This window comes from Loxodonta africana, chromosome X, assembly GCF_030014295.1.
Source record: "Loxodonta africana isolate mLoxAfr1 chromosome X, mLoxAfr1.hap2, whole genome shotgun sequence".
In the NCBI taxonomy this organism is placed as follows: domain Eukaryota; kingdom Metazoa; phylum Chordata; class Mammalia; order Proboscidea; family Elephantidae; genus Loxodonta; species Loxodonta africana.
In genome coordinates, this window is record NC_087369.1 from 121,394,721 (window position 1) to 121,415,987 (window position 21,267).

At 37.9% G+C, this 21,267-nt stretch overlaps 1 protein-coding gene across 2 annotated transcripts in view; it reads left to right on the top strand.

Annotated features, from left to right (window-relative positions):
• CENPI (centromere protein I) overlaps window positions 1-20,643 on the top strand; it is a 90,201-nt gene extending 69,558 nt beyond the window's left edge. For both annotated transcript variants that reach the window (XM_010601387.3, XM_010601390.3), the window contains 6 exons: window positions 1,391-1,526; window positions 2,718-2,842; window positions 3,438-3,486; window positions 3,611-3,847; window positions 18,103-18,144; window positions 19,558-20,643. In XM_010601387.3, the coding sequence (XP_010599689.1) occupies window positions 1,391-1,526; window positions 2,718-2,842; window positions 3,438-3,486; window positions 3,611-3,847; window positions 18,103-18,144; window positions 19,558-19,659 (691 nt within the window). In that variant the 3' untranslated portion in view covers window positions 19,660-20,643. The remainder of the gene's footprint in view (window positions 1-1,390; window positions 1,527-2,717; window positions 2,843-3,437; window positions 3,487-3,610; window positions 3,848-18,102; window positions 18,145-19,557) is intronic.
• The last annotated feature ends 624 nt before the right edge of the window (window positions 20,644-21,267 follow it).

A 21,267-nucleotide genomic window follows, 5' to 3' on the forward strand; every position in this document is an offset into this window, starting at 1 on the left:
CAGGGAGCATTTTTGGTTTTCACAGTGACTGGGAAGAGGATGCTACCATCATTTTGTAGGTGGGAGCCAGGGATGCTAAAGGTGCTATATAGTGGATGGAGATAAGAAGGCAGTCCTGAACAGTGGATTATTTCATCCAACATGCTAATAGAGTTCTGTGGAGAAAAACTTTAAAGAGGCTGTTCTGAGCAATCACCATTGTTTCAAATTATTTCAGATACATTTGCTAAGTGCTGCCAAAAGCCATAGTTAAAATATAGTTTTATAAATAGCCAGCTGATTATATGGATGCCCACCTATTTGAATGGTCTCTTAATCCTTCCCTGCTTGCTCTGGCACTGAACCATCATGGTGATGAGTAGTGGTAGAGTCATCGGTTCAAAGCTCTAAGACTATATATCATTTATTTTTCCTTGTGCATTTTTTTATAACCATTGTTAGCTACCTAGATAGGAGGATAAAGTTATAAGATCACATCTGCAGGTGTATCTTTTCCTGGCTCACTTAACAGTGTGGGTTGAAGAAGGATAAGGGTGAATAGATGGATAGATTGAACCGACGTCTGGTCTAAAGAGACTCAGTTCATTGATTTTGGAAGAATATGAAATATCCAGATTTAGTTTTTACTGGAAGAATGAAAGATGCCAAAAGTTTTACTAATTTAGTTTTAGGATTGAATCGAATGCCAGTCAAATTAGAGTGAAAATATTTTAACATTCTATTTTCTTTAACTTGAGCATCTTAGCTCAGGAATGCAGACAAAACTAAGTTTTGATTTGTTTAAGTTTTCAGTAAATGTGCTGCAACATTACTGACATCGTAGGCAACAATTCCCAAACTCATTGTAATATTTATACTTTTAAAACCAATGTGTGGTTTGGTTGAGATTAATTAGTTCTCATTTTTTCTGGTGGATTGTTTTGTCCACTTTCAGATTTTATTCTGAGTTTTTTGTGTCACCCACCTTGTTATGAACTCTTTTTTCCCTCTAATTTTGTAATGAAATACCTATTTTCTAGTGGTTTTTATATGCTTATCACTCAAGGATTTCCATATTTGAGGAGTGTTAGAGTTCAATGCTTATCAGTTACTACCCATGGGTAACATTATCTAAAGTTTGTGTAGAGGTTAATCCTTTCTTTCTCTCGTATATAGCAATGGGGTTGCCAAGGATGTTCTGTGACTTGATGTTAATGGTTCCCTAGCGGGCTAAATGTGGTTTTGAGCTTACTCACTGTGGCTTAAAAAATAAAATGAAGTAGACACTGGAGCACTGATAGGAGTTTTCTGAAACACCTATCAACCTTTTGCTATATAATATCCAGCTTTAGATTGGAAATTGTAAGCAGTTTTGCTAATATTGATAGAATGTCATGTTTTCCTATTGCAGAGAGACAACTTTAGGTGGATCCATGAACTCTGTGTCTAAACTGATTCACTACGTAGGCTGGCTGTCCACTAATGCAGTGCGCTTAGAGAGCAATAGTACTTTCTTGCTGCACTTTATTTTGGATTTCTATGAGAAGGTACTACATATCCCATTTTTCCCTGTTTAGATTTTTGTGATGGATGTCCATTTTAGTGCTTATTATCTAAATTTTATGTACGACCATTAAGTTGGCTCTGAGCATATTAAAATAAGGTACACACTAAGATAATGATTGTATTCTCACCTGAATGACTGACTTTCATAAAACAAAGTAGAAAACCAAATGCTTTTTAAAAAGAATTTTTGTTCATGTACCACATAATAGACATTCATCTATAGTACTATAATAATGCTAGCCTTTGACAGAAGTCTGTCTCTGGTGTCACTTTTTGTTCATAGTATATCTACAACCCCTGGCTAAAACCAAAAATACCATCTTATTTCTTTAGATCTCCACTCCCACCTTTCAGCTGCCTTACTTCTTTATGATTCTGGTCCTCTTCTGTTGTCTTGTGGTATTCTACCTGGACAGAGCTATTATCTAGGAAGTGTCCACTAATCTCAATTTTCCTGGCTTTTTCCCTTCACTAATACCTAGTTGTCTTACATTATAGATGCTTAGAAGCATGCTCCTTTGTTTTCCAGATTAACTAATATGATAGATAAGCTAACTAATATGATTAATAAGTGTTTATGGAACTTAAGGAAAAAGAAATGCTTCTTTTTCCTACCCTGTTCCCCTAATTCTAAACCTTCTCCCCAGAAAAATATTGAAGATTTTAATAATGGTCTTCTAGAAATAATGCTCTGTGGTAAAGGTTGGGAAACCCTGGTGGCGTAGTGGTTAAGTGCTGCGGCTGCTAACCAAAGGGTCGGGAGTTCGAATCCGCCAGGCGCTCCTTGGAAACTCTATGGGGCAGTTCTACTCCGTCCTGTAGGGTCGCTATGAGTTGGAATTGACTCAACAGCACTGGGTTTGGTTTGGTGTTTTTTTTTTTTTTTGGTAGAGGTTGGTGATTGCTAAGGTTTGTGTGTGTGTGTGTATGTATATATACATATAGATATACATATATATTTTCAGTGAGGTATATCTTTAAAGAGGTTTATGGCTATTTATTCTATTTAATTGGGCAGGCCCTAATCTAATGTTATATTAAAAAAAATGTTATATTATTGGTTATCTTATACTCATGATTCTTGAGGTGAACTTGGTTGAGAGATTCTGGGGAATAATCTATATAATTTTTTTTAATATACTATATACTAATGTTATCATTTTTCCCTAAAGGTATGTGACATATATATAAATCATAACCTTCCATTAGTGGTGTTGCTTCCTCCTGGAGTCTTCTATCCTGCACTCTTCAGCCTGGATTCCAGTATTCTGAACCAGCTCTGTTACATAATGCACAGGTATAAAGCCTTTTTACCATTTTATGAATCGGTACATGATAATTTTATCTTCATTTTTTCAACTATAATACGATAAAAATTCCTATTCATTTTTCTGCTAGGACCTATAGAAATAGAAAAGATGGCTTTATTTTGGGAATGATCTTCCCATGTGGGGCTATGATAGCTGTATCATTTTTAAAATGTCACTGTGGGGACTATGGAATAAAAAAATTCATGGTTAAGTACCCTTTGCTCTACTCAGCATTGTTAATTATAATAGTTGTGTCTTATAGAAAGATTAGTTATTTGCTGACAACTATTTTGGGTCTATGTAGCTTCTCTAATAGGGAGACATTAAAAGCATCTCCTTCATTGCGTTTTCTTTACATAACAAGTGCACATCTTAAATGTCCGATTCAGTGTTGAGCCTCTTTTTCTTTTTTGAGGAGAATATACCACAAAAGAATAAAAACCTTAACTGGACACCTGGACAGCTGAATATTTGTGTTATACACATTTGCACAGATTTACATTTAAAGTGTACGTTTTTATTTATCATTACATTTTGAAGCCATTTACTTTTAAATTTCATTCTATTTGTTCTCCCTATTAGGTATCGTAAAAATTTGACTGCTGCAAAGAAAAATTACTTGATACAGAAGGTACAGATTGTAAATCTCTGTTAAACCACCATTGTTTAAAAATTGAGTATAGATTTACGTGACCTTTTGGGATAAGAAGGAAAGGGAGAATAAGTGATAGTGACAACTTTTTTTTCTTTCACAGCAGGGAAAGTCCCAATTCAATTTCAGCAACAAGACCTATCAAGAATTTAATCACTATTTGACATCCATGTTTGGTTGCCTGTGGCTATCCAAACCCCACCAGAAAAGTTTCTACCATGGAATTATAGATATTGACCCCCAAATTCTAGAAGAAGCTGGAATAGCAGAGTACAAAAACAGCTTAAGTTTAATGCAGCATCCTGCTCTATTCAGTTATGCTGTTGCCTTTCTGCTACAGGTAAGGGTATATAAAGGATTTTTAGATTGTTATAGCAATACTGTTATGACAGAAATAGGAACTGTCTGAATTGCAATACTTTTTTTTTTTTTTTTTAGTATCAACTAAATTTTGGTCTCTGTGCTAGGTTCTTGGGAATTCAAAGTTAAGTGAAGGGTCTGCTCTCCAAGAGCCTGTGTTCGTAGCAGAGACAGGCTTGTAACAAATACTATAATACAGTATGGTGAAGTGACAAAATGTATAGTTAATGAGAAAAATAGGGGAGGTGGTGCCAGGCAAGAGAAGGCTTCATTGAAATGGAAGCGCTCATAAAATGGTGTGCATATTAAATGTGTGTTTAGCACAACGAGGTAGGACTACAAATACCTTGATAGAATGGGAATTCAGAATTCCCTTAGCAAGCTAGAACACTGAGGGATGTAACAGAATGAAAAAAAAATACTATATGGAGTGGGAGAGAGATTCATTGAATAATGTTTAATGTATGCAAACAATGAGCCAAGCACTATGGTGAACAAGACAGGTGTTACTCATTGCCCTCACAGAGCTTACAGTCTAGTCAGGGAGGCAGTCATTAAACAGGCTTCTAGGAATAAAATATAGTGAGCAATGTAATAGGCAACATACAGGGAATTGATGAAAAAATATACAGAGGGTACTAACCTAGTTCAAACTCAGCAGAAGTGAAGCTAATGGTAGTTTTAAAGGGTGAACAGGTGCTTGCTAGGATAGGAGCAGTATTTGGGGAAAGGTGGAAAAGCATAGAGCACAGATAAGTTAGAGCAGGGGTCAGCAAACCTTTTCCTACAAAAGGCCAGGTAGTAAAAAGCCTTATTAGCAGGCCATATAGTCTCTGTCAAGGCTATTCAACTTTGTCATTGTAGTGTGAAAGCCTCTGTAGACAACGTGTAAACAAATGGGCATAATTGTGTTCAAACAAAATTTTATTTATAAAAACAGGCATTGGGCTGGATTTGGCCCATGGGCTGTGGTTTGCTGACTCCTGTGTTAGAGCATGCCATGTTTGAAGTACTTGAAATAGATTCAAAGGGCTAGGGCAGTGATTCTATCCTGACTGAGCAGTAGAATTACCCGAGGTGCTTTTCCAAAGTATACTTCCTTGGTTAGTCTCACCCTGAGATTCTGATTTAATAACTCTGGGTGACATCCAGGATCTGCTTTTTTCTTATGGTTCTGATACACAAGAAGGGTTGAAAGCCACTGGGTTAGACTATAGCATGACAGGAGATGAGGTTTTGAAAAGTAGTCAAGGACCAGATGGTATATTAAAAAAAAATATGTAGGCCTTCAAAAACATATTGATTGATTTTAATATCTGAATAAAAGTCATGTTTTTAACTACATAGATTAATTTCAGAGGCAGTATAGTTTAATGGTTTTCTGATTTTTTTTCTTGTCTTTTTGTCTTTTCTTAATTTTTGAATGTTTTTAGTTCTTTTTGTCCCTTGACTAGATACTGTACTTTATATACACTTGGTTTTCATGTTTCAGAGATTGCTTTTTTCCTTTTTAATTTTATTCTTTAAGTGTGTAAAACATTCATATGCTTCCAAACTCTAAACTATGAAAATGTCCCTTCCGTCCATCCTTCACGCCCCTCTTCTATGTGTACCATTTTTATCATGTTTTGGTTTTTTTTTTTCATTGCGTCTTTCCCTTCATAAATCAGAAAGTATATATATGTATTTGCATTCCTTTCAGCCCTTACAGAAAAGATTGTTGTTTGCTGTTGTTAAGATTGCCTCAACTCATGGAGACCCCATGCACAACAGAACAGAATGCTGTCTGGTCCTGTGTTATCCCCATGATTGGTTGCAGACCGGGCCGTTGTGATCCATAGGGTTTTCTTAGGCCAATTTTCAGAAATAGATCCCCAGGCCTTTCTTCCTAATCTGTCTTAGTCTGAGAGTGCCACTGAAACCTGTTCAGCATCATAGCAAGACACAAGCCTCCCCTGACAGATGGGTGTTGGGTGGGGCTACACATAAGGTGCATTGGCCAGGAATCAAACCCAGCTCTCGTGCGCGGAAGGCAAGAACTCTGCCGCTGAACCACCGCTGACCCCTGCGTAAAAGATAGCACACTAAACATTACTGTTCTGTTCCTTGTGGTTTTTTTTCCTTAATATGTCCTGCAGATTGTTCCAAATGAAGAGATCTTTCTCATTCTTGTCTTGATATCTTACTTATCATTTCTAGTTATCTGTCAAAACTTTCAGACTTAGTTTTTATTTAATTAAACTCAGTTAACATCGTTTTATAATGTGTTTCTGATAATTCCAGTATCTGAAGTTTTTATAGGTCTCTTTCTGTTGCCTGTTTTTTTGCTGCTGCTTCCTCATGTTGTTTAGTTTCTTTGTGTGCCTGGTTGTCTTTGACCATGTGTTGGGTACTTGGAATATCATTTGTAGAAATAATTTGAAGACTAAAATGTTATCTTTCTGGAGAAAGGATTTTTATTTGCTTCTCACAGGTACCTAGGGTTGCTATTTGTCTGAGACTACCCTAGGGGTACCTGGGTGGCGCAAACAGTTAAACACTTGGCTACTAAGTGAAAGGTTTGCGCTTCTAACCCATCCAGAGGCGCATCAGAAGACAGGCCTAGAGATCTGCTTCCGAAAGGTCACAGCCTTGAAAGCCCTAAGGAACAGTTCTACTCTGTACACATGGGGTCTCCATGATTAGGAATCGACTCAACAGTAACTAACCATAACAACAGCCCCGTATTAGTACCTAGTGCTGCTGTAACAGAAATAACAAGTAAATCGCTTTAACAAACAGAAATTTATTCTCATAGTTTAGGAGATAGAAGTCTGAAGTCAGTGTGCCAGCTCCAGGGGAAGGCATTCTCTATCTCTTTGCTGTGGGGGAAGGTCCTTGTCATCAATCTTCCCCTGGTCTAGGAGCTTCTCAATGCAGGGACCCTGGGTCCAGAGAACACACTCCGTTCCCAACTCTTCTTTCTTAGTGGTATGAGGCTCCTCTCCTCTCTGCTTGCTTCTCTCTTTTATATCTCAAAAGAAATTGACTCAGGATATAACTTAATCCTGTAGATTGCCTGCCTCATTAACATACTGCCCCTAATCCTGCCTCATTAACATCAGGTCAGGATTTATGACACACAGGAAAATTACATTAGATCACAAAATGAAGGACAGCCACACAATCCTGGGAATCATGGCCTAACCAAGTTGACAGACATTTTTGGGGGATACAATTCAACTCATAACAAACCCTAATCCAAGTGCTATGCCTGAGATTCCCTGGACCATAGGAAGTCAGACTGCAACCTGTGAGAGGGCTAATTTACTTCTGGTTAACTCTTTTTTTAAAAAAATTTATTGTGTTAAAATACATATAACCTAAAATTTGCTGTTTTAATCATTTTAAGTGTGTATTTTAGTGGCACTATTACTGTAATTACATTCATGGTGTTGTACAACCGACACCACTATTTTAAATCCATTTTTATCATCTCAAGCAGAAACCCTGTAACCTCTGGTTCGCTGTTACCTTGAACGTGTAGCCCTTCGGGCTTCCAGGTTGACATGGGGTGAGGGGGGAAGTATGTTTTTGGTTTCTAACAGCTTCTACCTTTGGCAAACCCTGTGCTTTGACTTTTGTCCCTTGAAACCTGTGAGGCTTTGAAAGTGCAGCTCAGTTCTATAGCTGATTCCTCTGCATTAGCAAATTCTCTCAGGCCAGAAGTGACTGAGTATTAGTTTTACTTCTCTGAGTTTTTATCCTCTAGATTTTGGCTTGATAATTCCTTACCATGAGTGTTAGCCCTTTGTTGTTTTGAAAAAAGCATTTTTTTTTATTGTGAAAAGTGTCAAACTTACAAAATTAGAGGGAATAGTATAATCAACCCCCATGTACCCATTACCCAGCATAATCTCTACTCCCGCCAGTTTGACACCCCCCGATTATTTTGAAGCAAATACCAAACATTATATAATTCTGTAAATATCTCATTATATGCCTCTAAAAGATATTGATCCTTTTTAAAACTATTTCTTTTTTTTATTTTTTAAAGTTTGTATTGTAAAATATATGCAACCGAACATTTCAACCATTTTTACATGTACAATTCAGTGACATTAACTATATTCACCATGTTGTGCAGCAATTACCGCTATCACTTTCCTTTTTTAAATTTTTTATTGTGCATTGGGAGAAACTTCACAGATCAAATTAGTTTCCCGTTCGATAGTTTGTACATAAAGTGTTCTATGACATTGGTTTCATGCCCTACAGTGTATCAGCACTCTCCCCATTTCTGTGCTAGGTTCCCTGTTTCCTTTTGTCCTATTATTCTACCCGTTCCTGCCATCTCATCTTTGCTTTTTGGCAAATGTTGCCGTTTTGATCTCATATAATTGATTGTTCTACGGAGCATGTTTCTCTCGGGTATTATTGTTTACTTTATGGGCCTGTTTATGGTTTGACTGAAAGGCAGTCTCTAGGAATGGCTTCAGTTCCAGTTCAGAAGGGTGTCTTAGGGCCATAGTCTTGGGAGTTACTTCAGTCTCTGTCAGACCAGTAAGTCTGGTCTTCTTTGTAAATTTGATTTTTGTTCTGCAATTTTTCTCCTGCTCTGTCCGGGACTCTCAGTTGTGAACCCAGTCAGTATGGTCAGTAGTGGTAGCCGGGCACCATCCAGTTCTTCTGGTCTCGGGCTCGTGTAGGCTGTGGTTCATATGGTCCATTAGCCCCTTGGACTAATTGCTCCCTTGAGTCTTTCTTTTTCTTCACTCTCTTTTGCTCCGGATGTAAAAGACTGATAATTGTATCTTAGATGACCGCTTGCAAGCTTTGAGATTCCAAATGCTACTCACCAAAACAGCATGCAGAACTTGGCCTTTATGAACTATGTTGTGCCAATTGATGTAGATGTCCCTCGATTCTATGGTTCTTTGCCTTCAAACCTAGGAACTTCATCCTGCAAGGTGTTTGGTTATGTCTGAGAAGTTACCCTGACTGTGGCCCTTGTGTGCCCTGTTGCCTATATTAATATATAAGCAGCACTTACAGTTATCTATGTAGAAATATCCACCACCAAAACTATGTCTGCAGGTGGGTGTGTTCCCTTACACCCTCCCAACACCTTTTGATATACCTGTCTAGCCATGTATCTATTCATAAATTAGTGTTTGTTAATGCTATTGTTGCAGGATTGTCTATGCTGTAGTAATTACCTTTGTTGCCTTTTATTCTTGTGCTCTTCTCAGTGTTCTCCCATGCCTTAGTCCTGTTTGGCTGACTTCCCGCATGTTGTGTATTGCCTTTCTCTTCATGAGTATTAACACGTGCGCACTAGTTTTTTTTTTTTTTTTTTCTATCTCTTGGGTGATTTTTCCCTCCCTCCTGGTAACCATCAAAGAATTTTATTTTTCTATGTGGAAATTTTTTTCTTGTTTCTTCATAATAGTGGTCTCATACAATATTTGTCCTTTTGTGATTGATTGACTTATTTCACTCAGTGTAATGTCCTCCAAATTTATCCATGTTGTGAGATGTTTCATGGATTCGTCATTGTTCTTTACCATTGCATAGTATTCCATTGTGTGTATATGCCACAGTTTGTTCATTCATTCGTCTGTTGATGGGCACCTATGTTGGTTCTATCTTTTTGTTATTGTGAATAATGCTACAGTGAATATAGTGTCATATGTCTGTTCGAGTGACAGCTCTTATTTTTCTAGCTATATTCCTAGGAGAGGGATTGCCGCATCATATGGTATTTCTATTTCTAGCTTTTTAAGGAAGCGCCGTGGTGTTTTCCATAGTGATTGTACCATTTTACACTCCCACCAGCATTTCATAAGAGTTCCAATCTCCCCACAACCTGTCCAACATTTGTTATGTTCTGTTTTTTTTGGTTAGTGCCAGTAATTTGGGGATGAGATGGTATCTTATTGTAGTTTTGATTTGTATCTCTAATAGCTAATGATCGCGAGCATTTATTCATGTGTTTGTTAGCTGTCTGAACGTCTCCTTTGTTGACTTCACCAAAGTCATTCATATCTGTTCATATCCATTGCCCATTTTTTAATTGAATTGTTTGTCTTTTTGTTATTGAGGTGTTGAAGCATTTTATAAATTTTAGAGATAGACCCTTGTTGGATATTTTGTAGCCAAAATTTTTTCCCAGCCTTTAGATTCTCTTTTTACTCTTTTAGAGAAGTCTTTTGGTAAGCGTTAAGTATTTAATTTTTAGGAAGTCCTGTATATCTAGTTCATCTTCTCCTGTTGGTGCATTTTTAGTTATGTTTGGAGTTTCCAATTTTCTTCAGCACCCTTAACAAAAACTCTGTACTACTTAAGCAGTACCCTCTCCCCAATCCCTGTGTCCCCACCTGCTCCAGGTAACAACTAATGAATTTTGGTTTTCTCCTTCCCTCTCTCTTTTAACAGTTTTATTGAGATATAATTCAAGCACCATACAATTTACCCATTTGAAAGTGTACAATTCAGTGGATTTTCGTATATTCACAGAGTTGTGCATCCATCGTCATCATCAATTTTTAGAACATTTTCATTATCCAAAACAAAAATTCTGAACCCCTTAGCCATCACTCTCCAATCTCCACATCATCCTCAGCTCTAGGTAAACACTAATCGTCTTTCTGTCTGTAGAGTTGCCTATTTTGAACATTTCATATAAATGGGATCATACAATATGTGATTCTTTATGACTGGCTTCTTTCACTTAGCGTAGTACTTTCAAGGTCCATCCATGTCATAGCATGTATCAGTACTTCATTTGTTTTTACTGCTAAATAATACTCCATTTATGGATATGCCACATTTTGTTTATCCATTCATCACTTGATGGACATTTGGGGTGTTTCTGCTTTTTGGCTATTATGAATAATTTTGCTGTGAACATTGGTATGTTGTTAGTTGCCGTGGAGCCGATTTTAACTCATGGTGACCCTGTGTGTGCGGAGTAAAACTGTTCTATTGAGTTTATAAGGCTTTGACCTTTCGGAAGCAGGTCATCAGACCTGTCTCCCGAGGCTCCTTTGGGCAGGTTTGAACTGCCAACCTTCCAGCTAGTACTCAAGTGCTCAACCATTTGCACCATCTGGGGACTCTTGAACATTGGTGTACAAGTTGTGTCTGTGTGTGTGTGTGCACACCTATGTTTTTATTGGTTATATACCAAGGAGTAAGATTGCTGAGCTGTGTAGTAATTCAATTTGGAACTTTTTGAGGAACAACTTTACATTCCCATCAGCAATATATGAGGATTCCATCTTCACCAACCCTTGTTATTGTCCCTTTTTTTTTAAATTTTAGTCATCCTAGTGAGTGTGAAAGGTGCCCTGGTGGCCAGTGGTTAAAGTGCTCAGCTGCTAACTAAAAGGTCAGCAGTTCGAACCCTCCAGCCGTTCCACAAGAGAAAGATGTGGAAGTCTGCCTCTGTAAGGATGGATTAAACAAACAAACAAATCTCAAACCCGTTGCCATTGAGGTGATTCCAACTCACAGCGACTCTGTAGGACAGGGTAGAGCTACCCCATAGAGTTTCCAAGGAGTGCCTGGTGGATTTGAACTGCCGACCCCTTGGTTAGCAGACATAGCTCTTAACCACTATGCCACCAGGTTTCCTCTGTAAAGATTACAGCCTTGGAAACCCTATGGGGCAGTTCTGCCCTGTCCTTTAGGGTCACTATGAATCGGAATTGACTTCATGGCAACAGGTTATGGATTAGTGAGTGCGAAGTGGTGTGGTATCTCATTGTGGTTTTGTTTTGCGCATCCCTAATAACTAATAATGTTGGGCATCTTTTCATGTGACTCTTGGCCATGTGTATATCTTTTTTGGAGAAATGTTTATGCAAGTCCTTTGTCCAAGTTTTAATCAACTGATTTGTCATTTTATTTTTGAGTCATAAATGTTCTTTCTATATTCTAGATATAAGTCCCTTATGAGACATATGATTTGCAAATTTTTTTCTTATTCTGTGGGTTGTCTTTTTACTGTTTTGTTGTCTTTTGAAGCACAAACATTTTTAATTTTGATGAAATTCAACTTAGGAATTTTTTCCTCTTACTGCTTGTGTTTTTGTTGTCATAGCCAAGAAATCACTGCCTGACCTAAGTTCACTCATGTTTTGTGTAAGAGTTTTATAGTCTTAAGTCTTACATTCAGGTTTTTTATTCATTTTGAGTTAAATTTTATATACGGCGTGATGTAGGTGTCCTATATAGTGCATGTAGGTATACAGTTGCCACAGCAGCATTTGTGGAAAAGATGACTCATTCACCATTAAACTGTCTTGGTACCCTGTTAAAAATCAATTGACCATAGATGTATGGGTTTATTTCTGGACTCGTCAATTCTATTCCTTTGATCGCTATGTCTTTCCTTATTCTAGTACCACACTACCTTGATTAGTGTAGCTTTGTAGTAAGCTATGAAATTGAGAAGTATGAGTCCACCAACTTTGTTGTTCAGCCCAGCAGTTTTACTCCTAGAGAGAATTAAAAGCAGGGACTCAAACTTGTACATGAACGTTCATTGTAATATTATTTATAGTAGCCAAAAAGTGGAAATAACCCAAGCGTCCATCAATAAATGGATGAATAAATAAACAGAATGTGGTATCCATACAATGACATATAATCCATACAATGAAATACACGAAAAGAATGAAGTAATAATCTGTGCTACAAAATAGATGAACCTCAAAAACATTATGCTAAGTGAAAGAAGCCAAACACAAAAGGCCATACACTGTATGATTCCATTATGTGAAGTATTCAGAATAAGTAAATTCATAAAGACAATACAAACGAGTAATTGCCAGAATTGTGGGGAGAACAGAAGGGGGAATGTAAAAACAGCATGGGGGCAGTGCCTGACCTCCTCTAACTTCACAAGGGGGAAGGAGACTCAAGATCAACAGCCCAAGGCTGATTCCTATGAGACAGAGGTCAGACATGCCTCTTCTCTCTGCTAGCTTTACTGCTGACACCAACCGCCCCTCTTATGGCACTCTCTACTTCTCTGCTGGGTTCGATAACTCATTGCATTGGCCACATAGAACTCACAGGCCATATTCACGATGATGGGGTTTATTAGGGAAGTAACAGGTTACAATTCAGGCTCAGGAACACTCAAGGATACATTTCTTCCATCAGGACAGCCTCTTTCCAGCTGTGCTTGCAGGCAGGCCTTTCCCTGGCCCTCATCCTCTACCCAAAGGCATTCAGCTTTCTCAGTCCGTGGGCTGGGAAATCCACTGTGCCATCTCCTGCTGTGGGGTCTCTCCTGCCACCGCCTCTCACCATCTTCAGGGTCATAGCTCTCTCTCTCTCTCTCTGTCTTTCTCTCTCTCTCTCTCTCTGTCTCCTACTTCCAGGAGCTTCTCAGCACAGGGATCCTGGGTCCAAAGGATGCACTGACTCCTGGCTGTTTTTCCTTGGTGGTAGTGGGCTGTCCTCTCTGCTCTAGAATTGGCTCTCTTTTAAGGCAAAACAACCAATCGCCTTGGTGGACCACAGTTATTTACACAGTCCCACCCAATCACGCGGGTGATAGTTACAAGACTGTGGCTAGAAAGGCCACACAAAATTGATCCATTACACCCAGGTAAGCAACTGCTTAATCGGTATGGGGTTTCCTTTTGGGTAATGAAAAAAGTTCTAGAACTAGATAGCAGTGGTGGGTCCACAGCATTGTAAATGTATTAAATTCCACTAAATTGTTTATAATGGCTGATTTTATGTTATGTGAATTTGACCTCAAATAAATTTTTTTTTTAAATCTGGGGGTAGATGGCAGTAGGTAGGGAATAGGGGAAACACGATTAGTTATAAGTTGATAATTGTTGAATCTGGGTGATTCATAGGGGTTTATTATATTCTCTTTGTATTTGTTTGTAATTTTCCCTAATAAAAAAGTTTCTTTAAATAATCTCCTTCCTAACCCTGTCCTCTAGTTACTCAGTTTCCCTCCCCAGAGGCATCCACTCTTAGCAATTTCTTGAATATTCTTCCAGAGACATTTCTGTGTAAATTACCTTTGTCAACACTATATGCTATATACACTTTTCTGCAATTTCATTTTTTGACTTAATTACTTGGCTTTTTTTTCCATGTTGGTACATATGGGGCTGCCTCATTCTTTTTGATATCTACATAGTTATTCCATTGTATGCATTTAATGTAAATTAAGCAGTCCCCTCTTATGGGGCATTTAAGTTGTTTTTAATCATGTTATTATACTCTCAGGAATGTCCTTGAACTGTATACATCATTTTACACATAATGCAAGCTGTCTATTGGATAAAATTGTCCAAAGTGGAATTACTTTCAAAAGGTATATCTTTTTAATTTTGTTGGTTTTTGTCAAATGGCTCTCAGTAGAAGTTATACCAAATTGCATTAGGACTAGTATTGAATAAAACCCAGTGCTGTTGATTTGATTCCTACTCATTGCGACCCTATAGGACAGAGTAGAACTGCCCCATAGGGTTTCCAAGGCTGTAATCTTTACGGAACCAGACTGCCGCATCTTTCTCCCACAGAGCAGCTGCTGGGTTTTAACCACCATGCCAGCAGGGCTCCTTCTTAGCAATGAATAGGTGTCCGTTTTTCTACTCTGTTAACAGTTGCAGCTTCCACAATTCCTACCTGGAAAAGCATACGTCTTAGTTACCTATTGCTGCTTTAACAGAAATACCACAAGTGGGTGGCTTTAAAGAACAGAAGATTATTTAGTCATAGTCCAGAATGCGAAAAGCCCAGACAGGGTGTGGCTCTAGGTGGAGGGGAAGGTCCTTCTTTGTCTATTTCAGCTTCTGGTAGCCTGCAGTTCTTGGAGTTCCTGGGCTTGTCAATTCATCTGGCTCTGTCTTTACCATGTGTATGTATGCGTGCACGCACACGCACGCATGCACCTGTCTGTGTCCACCCTGCTCTTTTTATAATTCAGAAGTGATTAGGTTTAGGGTCTGCCCTACACTGATCCGACCTCAACTGATTGATTGATCACATTACATTAGAATGCATTATGGAAGGTGATTACATTGCATTAGAATACATTCACAAGTATAGGGGTTAGGATTCCAACACGTATTTTGGGAGGACACAATTCAAAACATAACAACATGTAATGAATCATAGGTAGACTAGAATTTATTCTGCCCTTTTTTTTTTTTAAATATTATAGTATCTAAAGTAGTATATTGATTTGGACATAGGTAAGCAAACTTGTTTTGGAGGATCAGCAATTCATTTTTTTTAAATCAGAAACTGCTTTTTGAAATGTTTAAGGTAGGTTGGTTCTGGAGGGTTAAATTCTAGCAGCATAGAACAGAAGAGAACATTGTTCTTTGGCAAACTGAAACTGTCATTTTTGTAATTGGTGGTGTTTCTATAAGGTTCAGAAAATACTTGGCATTAATGTGAATTTTTCTATTAAAAGAGTGTCTTTGAACTCCAGTCACCAAGTAACTGTGCACTAAGTACAAATAACCTCTGACACTGGTGGTGTTGTGTGCCATCTAGTCAATTCCAACTCATAGTGACCCTGTAGAACAGAGTAGGAGTGCCCTATAAGGTTTCCGAGGCTATCATCTTTATTGGAGCTGATCGCCAGGTCTTTTCTCCCATGGAACCCCTGGTAGGTTCGAACCACTGACTTTTTGGTTATTAGCTGAGCACTTAACTGTTGTGCCACCAGAGCTCCTTGATACCATGGTAAACCCATTGCCATCAAGTTGATTGCAACTCATTGCAACCCAATAGGACAGAGTAAAACTGCCCCATAGGGTTTCCAAGGAGTGGCTGGTGGATTTGAACTGCCAACCTTTTGGTTAGCAGCCGAACTCTTAACTGCTGTACCACCAGGGCTCCAGATGCCATGGTAGTATGATTTAATTCTGGCAATTTTATTTTAGTGAATTATCACATTGTCATTATTTCAAAGTAGCCACTCTATAGAGATAATTTAGTGAATTTAACTTGGCCAGTCAGTTCTCAGTATCAAAGAGCTCAGCTCACTTAACGAGTCAAAATATTTTAAACATTTGAAGAGCCTACATTCCAGGAAATTCTAAAGCTCTATGTTTTCTTATCATAAGTTGCCTTTGAATTAACAACTATTTATTTGTTCATTCATCCAACAAATATTTATTTGGTTCCCACTTTGCTCCAGGTACTGAGAATATAGTGGTGAAGAAGACAGATACCATGCCCAAATGGAGTTTATATTCTAACAAGGGGAAATAATAAACAAGAAATGAGTAAACATGATAATTTTAAATTTTGATAGATGCTATTAAAGAAATAAACTGGGCGGGGTAAGAGAATGACTGGGGAGTTTTCAGGAATGGGTGGTCAAGGATGGCCTCTTTGAAGAGGTGACATTTGATCTGAGATTTTGTCTAAAAGATGAGAATGAGTCTGAGAATAGCTAGAGAAAGCATTCCAGGGGGTTCACAGATAATAAGGTAGGCCAGTGAGGCTTAGAGCTTAAGGAACAAGAGGGAGAATTGGAATGAGGTGAATTTAGAGAGACACAGAGGCCGTATATCTTACAGGTCTGGTAAAGAGTCCAGTGGGAAACAGTTGAAAGATTTTTAAGCAGGATTGTAATATGATCTGACTTAACATTTAATAGAGATCACATTGGCTTCTTTGTGGAAGATGAGGTTCTATGAGGAGACCCTAGTGGAAGCAGGGGCACCAGTTAGCCAGGCTATTGCTGTAGTCTAGACAAGAGATAATTAATAGTGACTTATATTCGTATAGCAGTGGAGATGGATAGAAGTTGACTCCTTCGAGATACGATGCACAGGTAGAGCAGACAAGACTTGTTGATGGCTTGATGTAAGTGAGGATGAGAAACAGGGAAGGACTTTTGACTTGAGCAACTGAGTTGATGGTGTTCCATTTACTAATAAGAGGAACACTGCTGAAAGAACAGGAGAGATTATTTCCTTTATTTTGAGGAAGGGGCAAGTTGAGATTCAAGTTGTGTCTTGACCTACTTAAATTTGAGATGCCTATTAGACATCGAAGAAGAAATGTAAGTAGGCAGTTTGAAGTACAGGCTTGGAGTTCAGGAGAGAAATTTTAGAGCTAGAGAAATAAATATGTAAGTCATCAGCTTGTACTACATTTCATCAGTTCCATAAATGTACATTTTTTTCACTTTTTAACTTCTTGGAGATCAGGATGCATCTTAATAAGATTGTTGTCAGCCAGGTAACAATCATGATACAGTCGTCATTTGCTGTTAAAGTTTGCATAGGCAGATTGCCAGAATCAGACCTTGCAGAATGGATGTCAGCAGCTTGGAAAAATAATCTGGAGACAATATTTCAACACTGTTTTAACTCCCTAAAATCATCTGATTTGGGAGGGAGGGAAGCGCCAATAGCTTTTAGTTGTTTTAAGAAATGTTGCATCATACTCTTTATGGCAGAGAGAATGACATTGTGTAAAAAAAACAAAGGGATCACGACTCTTAAGTAGAAAAGTAGTTGAGAAGAGTTGAACTCTGAATGTGGAGTTTTAGAAATACCTTCACAGTTTGTTTATATTTACCATTTTGTTTGTATAAGAGTAATATATGATTAAAAATTTGCCTGCATCTAAAACAAGTCTTTGAATCATTATAAAATAAAAATTCTAAGTGTTAAAAAGGCATTGTGTTATGCATAGCTTAATAAGAGGAATTTTTTTAGTGGTATTTAAAAAAACGTTTCTTAGAATTGATGGTTCTTAGATTCAATGAAATACAGTAAGTCATAGTTAAAGCCAGGGAATAGATAGGATTACCTAGGTCTGAGTTTTCATAAAGACTTACAGAGTTTTACGGAATATACTGTGTATACAGACTGCCTTACTCAGACTTCCTCTTCATCCTTCAAAGTTCAGTTTACGTACCATATTTCTTTAAAAAGCTTCCTGTAAACCTTCCATCCCCATCCTAGTGGCTAAGTACAGAATTAAAAAAAAAAAAAAACAAGGCCATATATTAGCAAAATGATGCTAATTTTATCTACTGTGAGTTTATTTCCCCTCTGTTTGTGCTTCTAAGGGAGAAAGAAATCTAGAGGGTTATAGTGGGTGCCAGTTCAAAAGGAATCAGTGTTGGTAGGAATGGAACTTAGCAAATGAATTAGACAGTGAACAGCAATCTTTTTCTGGTAAGTTTTGCTAACGAAATATTTCCATCCCCATATCTCTCCCACTCCCTTTGTTTGTTTTAAGGTACAGCCAGAGGCAAGGATCATAAAACTGAGCTTTATTCAGGTAAATAAACTTTGTACAGTTTTTAACTTCATTAGGAGTATTTATACCTTTACCTTTCTCCAGATCTAAACTCTGCTGCCTCCACAAAGTCAAAACAAAATGTTTGCCTTCTGAATTCATTCCAGTGACTTTTATTTGAACTAATTGGCACATACTCTCCACAGTGTTCTCTAGAATATTACTATTCATAGTTCAACTCTTGATGTTGTGGTCATGCATAGTCTCATTTTATAGTACAGTTGCGTATATACAACATGTGACTGTAATGAGACTGATTTAACAAAACCATACACAATTGTGTCATCATTCTAGAAACTTCAGCTGTGTACATACTTAATATAGGCAGTAATGTAATAATGTCTGCTCCTGTGTTATGTATTTTGTTTTATTTTTTGTTGAGAATATACACAGCAAACATACACCAATTCAACAATTTCTACATGTACAATTCAGTGACATGATTATATTCTTCAAGTTGTGTAACCATACTCATCCTCCTTTTCTGTATTGTTCCTCCCTCATTAACATAAACTCATTGCCCCGTAAGTTGTGTTATATGTATTTTAGATGTTAAATTTCTAGAGCATTAGAATAATGAACTGTTTCCATTCCACAGTACTTTGCTCAGTGGACCAGCTAAATTTTTTTTTCTTTTGCCAGTATAATAAAAGGGATGTTTAACCCTTGGATTTTGGGTACTTTTTGGCATAAATGTTAACTTAGTGATTGAGTGCCCATTATGAACCTGGCCCCTATGAGGTAACTCTTGTTATGTACATCTAGGATCCTTTAACTTTTCCTAGGTAAATGAATAATTTCTTTTATAAGGATCAGCACAAAGCTGGTTCCTATGAGATGGAGGTTAAAGATGTCCCAAATGTCCAACTTTTCCAAGCTGCTACCCCACTCCATCATCTCTAAAGTCAACTACTCCCTCTCACTTCAGAACTCTCCCTCCTGTCTTTGGGTTCCCTAATTCATTGCAGTGTTTCACAGAACTCACCAACCATATGAAGGAAATGGCTCACACAATTGTGGAGGATAGCAGGTCCCAAATTCATGGGTCAGGCATAGACTTCTCCTTGGCCCTCAGTCTCTTCCCCAAAGCACTCAGCTTTCTTGCTCCATGGGCTGGGAAGCCCACTGAGCCGTCTCCTGCAGGTCTCTGCTGTGGGTCTCTCCTTTGATAATGATGGGGTCTCATTCTGCTCTGGAATTGGCTCTCTTTTAAGGCAAAACTGATCGATCCCCTTGGTAGGCCACAATGACCCTATCCCACAGTCACCTGAGTGGCATTACAAGACCATGGCTAGAAAGGCCACATGCAACAGTAATTAGTCGCACAATGCTAGGTAAAGAAAGGAAGTAGAGAATAAGCATAGTAAAATAATTTTCCTTTTTCTGTGCCTGCAGGGAAAGAAATGGAGCTGGTATTTGGACTATTTATTTTCACAGGGATTACAAGGCCTGAAACTTTTCATAAGAAGTAATATTCATCATTCTTCTACCCCCTGATGAAACAACATAAACCACAATGATGAGCATTAAATACTGACATAAACAAACTGAGCACACTAGACTAAATTCCTTGTTGCTATAGTGGCCAAATGGCTCAACTTGAGTTTCCATATTTGCTTTGCCAACAGACAGCCACCTTTTTGGACTTGCCCTTCCATCCATGGCCCAGGAATGCCTTGGTGTGGCTAACTTTATTTTTCAGAATTTAGATTTCTTTGCCCACTAATGAAAAATCACCTCTTCATCATCAGGCTCTGTCTTCAACCAAATTATGCATTAGGAGCCACATCTGTTATATGGTAGGATTTTTCTTATTTTTGTACTATAAGCTGCACAGATGAAGAGAACAGGTAATACACAGTGGCAATTAATCCATAGACAGACACATGCAAAGTACTGTGCTAAATTGGTGAAACATTTGTTGTATTGTCATTTTTCTTACTGTGAACGACAGTACCAGCAGTAAGTCAACATATATAACTCTAAAAGCTGGCTCTAAGTATATAATAGCTGTCTGGGCCTTTACTGGTAGCAGTTTGATGACAGGAGGAAGGGAAGAGGATTGTGGGGCAATCAAGACATTCCTGTTTTTACTGGTTTGATTTTATGAAACTGCTGTATTTTTTTTCTGTGTATTCATTTGTATATATATATGTCCAGTTTTTAAATGTTCAGGCCCAAATAAACTTAACTACAACTTTACTTTCAAGGGTAATTCTGAAGCTTTCCTTTTATTTCAAAATAGCTAGACTATCTTGTTGAAAATTTACTATAAAATTTTGCTTCAGTGCTACTGAATAACTCTTCCTCTTTATAATAAAATTCATATCATTTAGAGAAGCCAAGTTGAATTTGTTTTTGTCTTACGGCCACATTGTTGTGGTTCCTTTCTTTTTTTTGCAAAACTATATTATGGGGCAGTGTTCAGACTGTAAATCTTCTTCATTCATTCAATAAATAGATATTTATCGAACTACTTAATACGTGCCTGGTATTCTGTGGGCTGGAAATACAGCACAGTATAAAGTACCTGCTTTTGTGGAACTTACACTCCAGTGGGAAATACAGACAATAAAAATATAACATCTAAAATATGGTTATCATGTACTATGAAGAAGGAGCAGGAGATAGGGACAAAATGTTGAGAGAGTTACTACTTAAGATGGTCAGGGAAGGCCTGTTTGAGGAGGTGACATAGGCAGAGCCCCTAATGAAGTAAAAATGTGAGCCATGTAAGAATCTAGGGGAAAAGCATTCTGGGCAGAGGTAAAGGCAAGTGACTGTGAAAAAAACCATTGCTGTTGAATTGATTCTGACTCATAGTGACCCTATAGGACAGGGTAGAACTATCCCATAGGATTTCTAAGACTGTAATCTTTATGGAAGCAGACTGCCACATCTTTCTCCCATGGAGCAGCTGGTGGATTCAAACTACTAACCTTTCGATTAGCAGGCCAGTGCTCAACCACTGTGCCACCAAGCTCCTTAAGGCAAGCAAAAAGGCCCTAAAATGTTAACTTACTTGACATCTTCGAGGAATAACAAAGAGGCCAATGAGGTTAAAACAGTGACTAAGGGAGGAGAGGAATACAAAATGAAATAGAG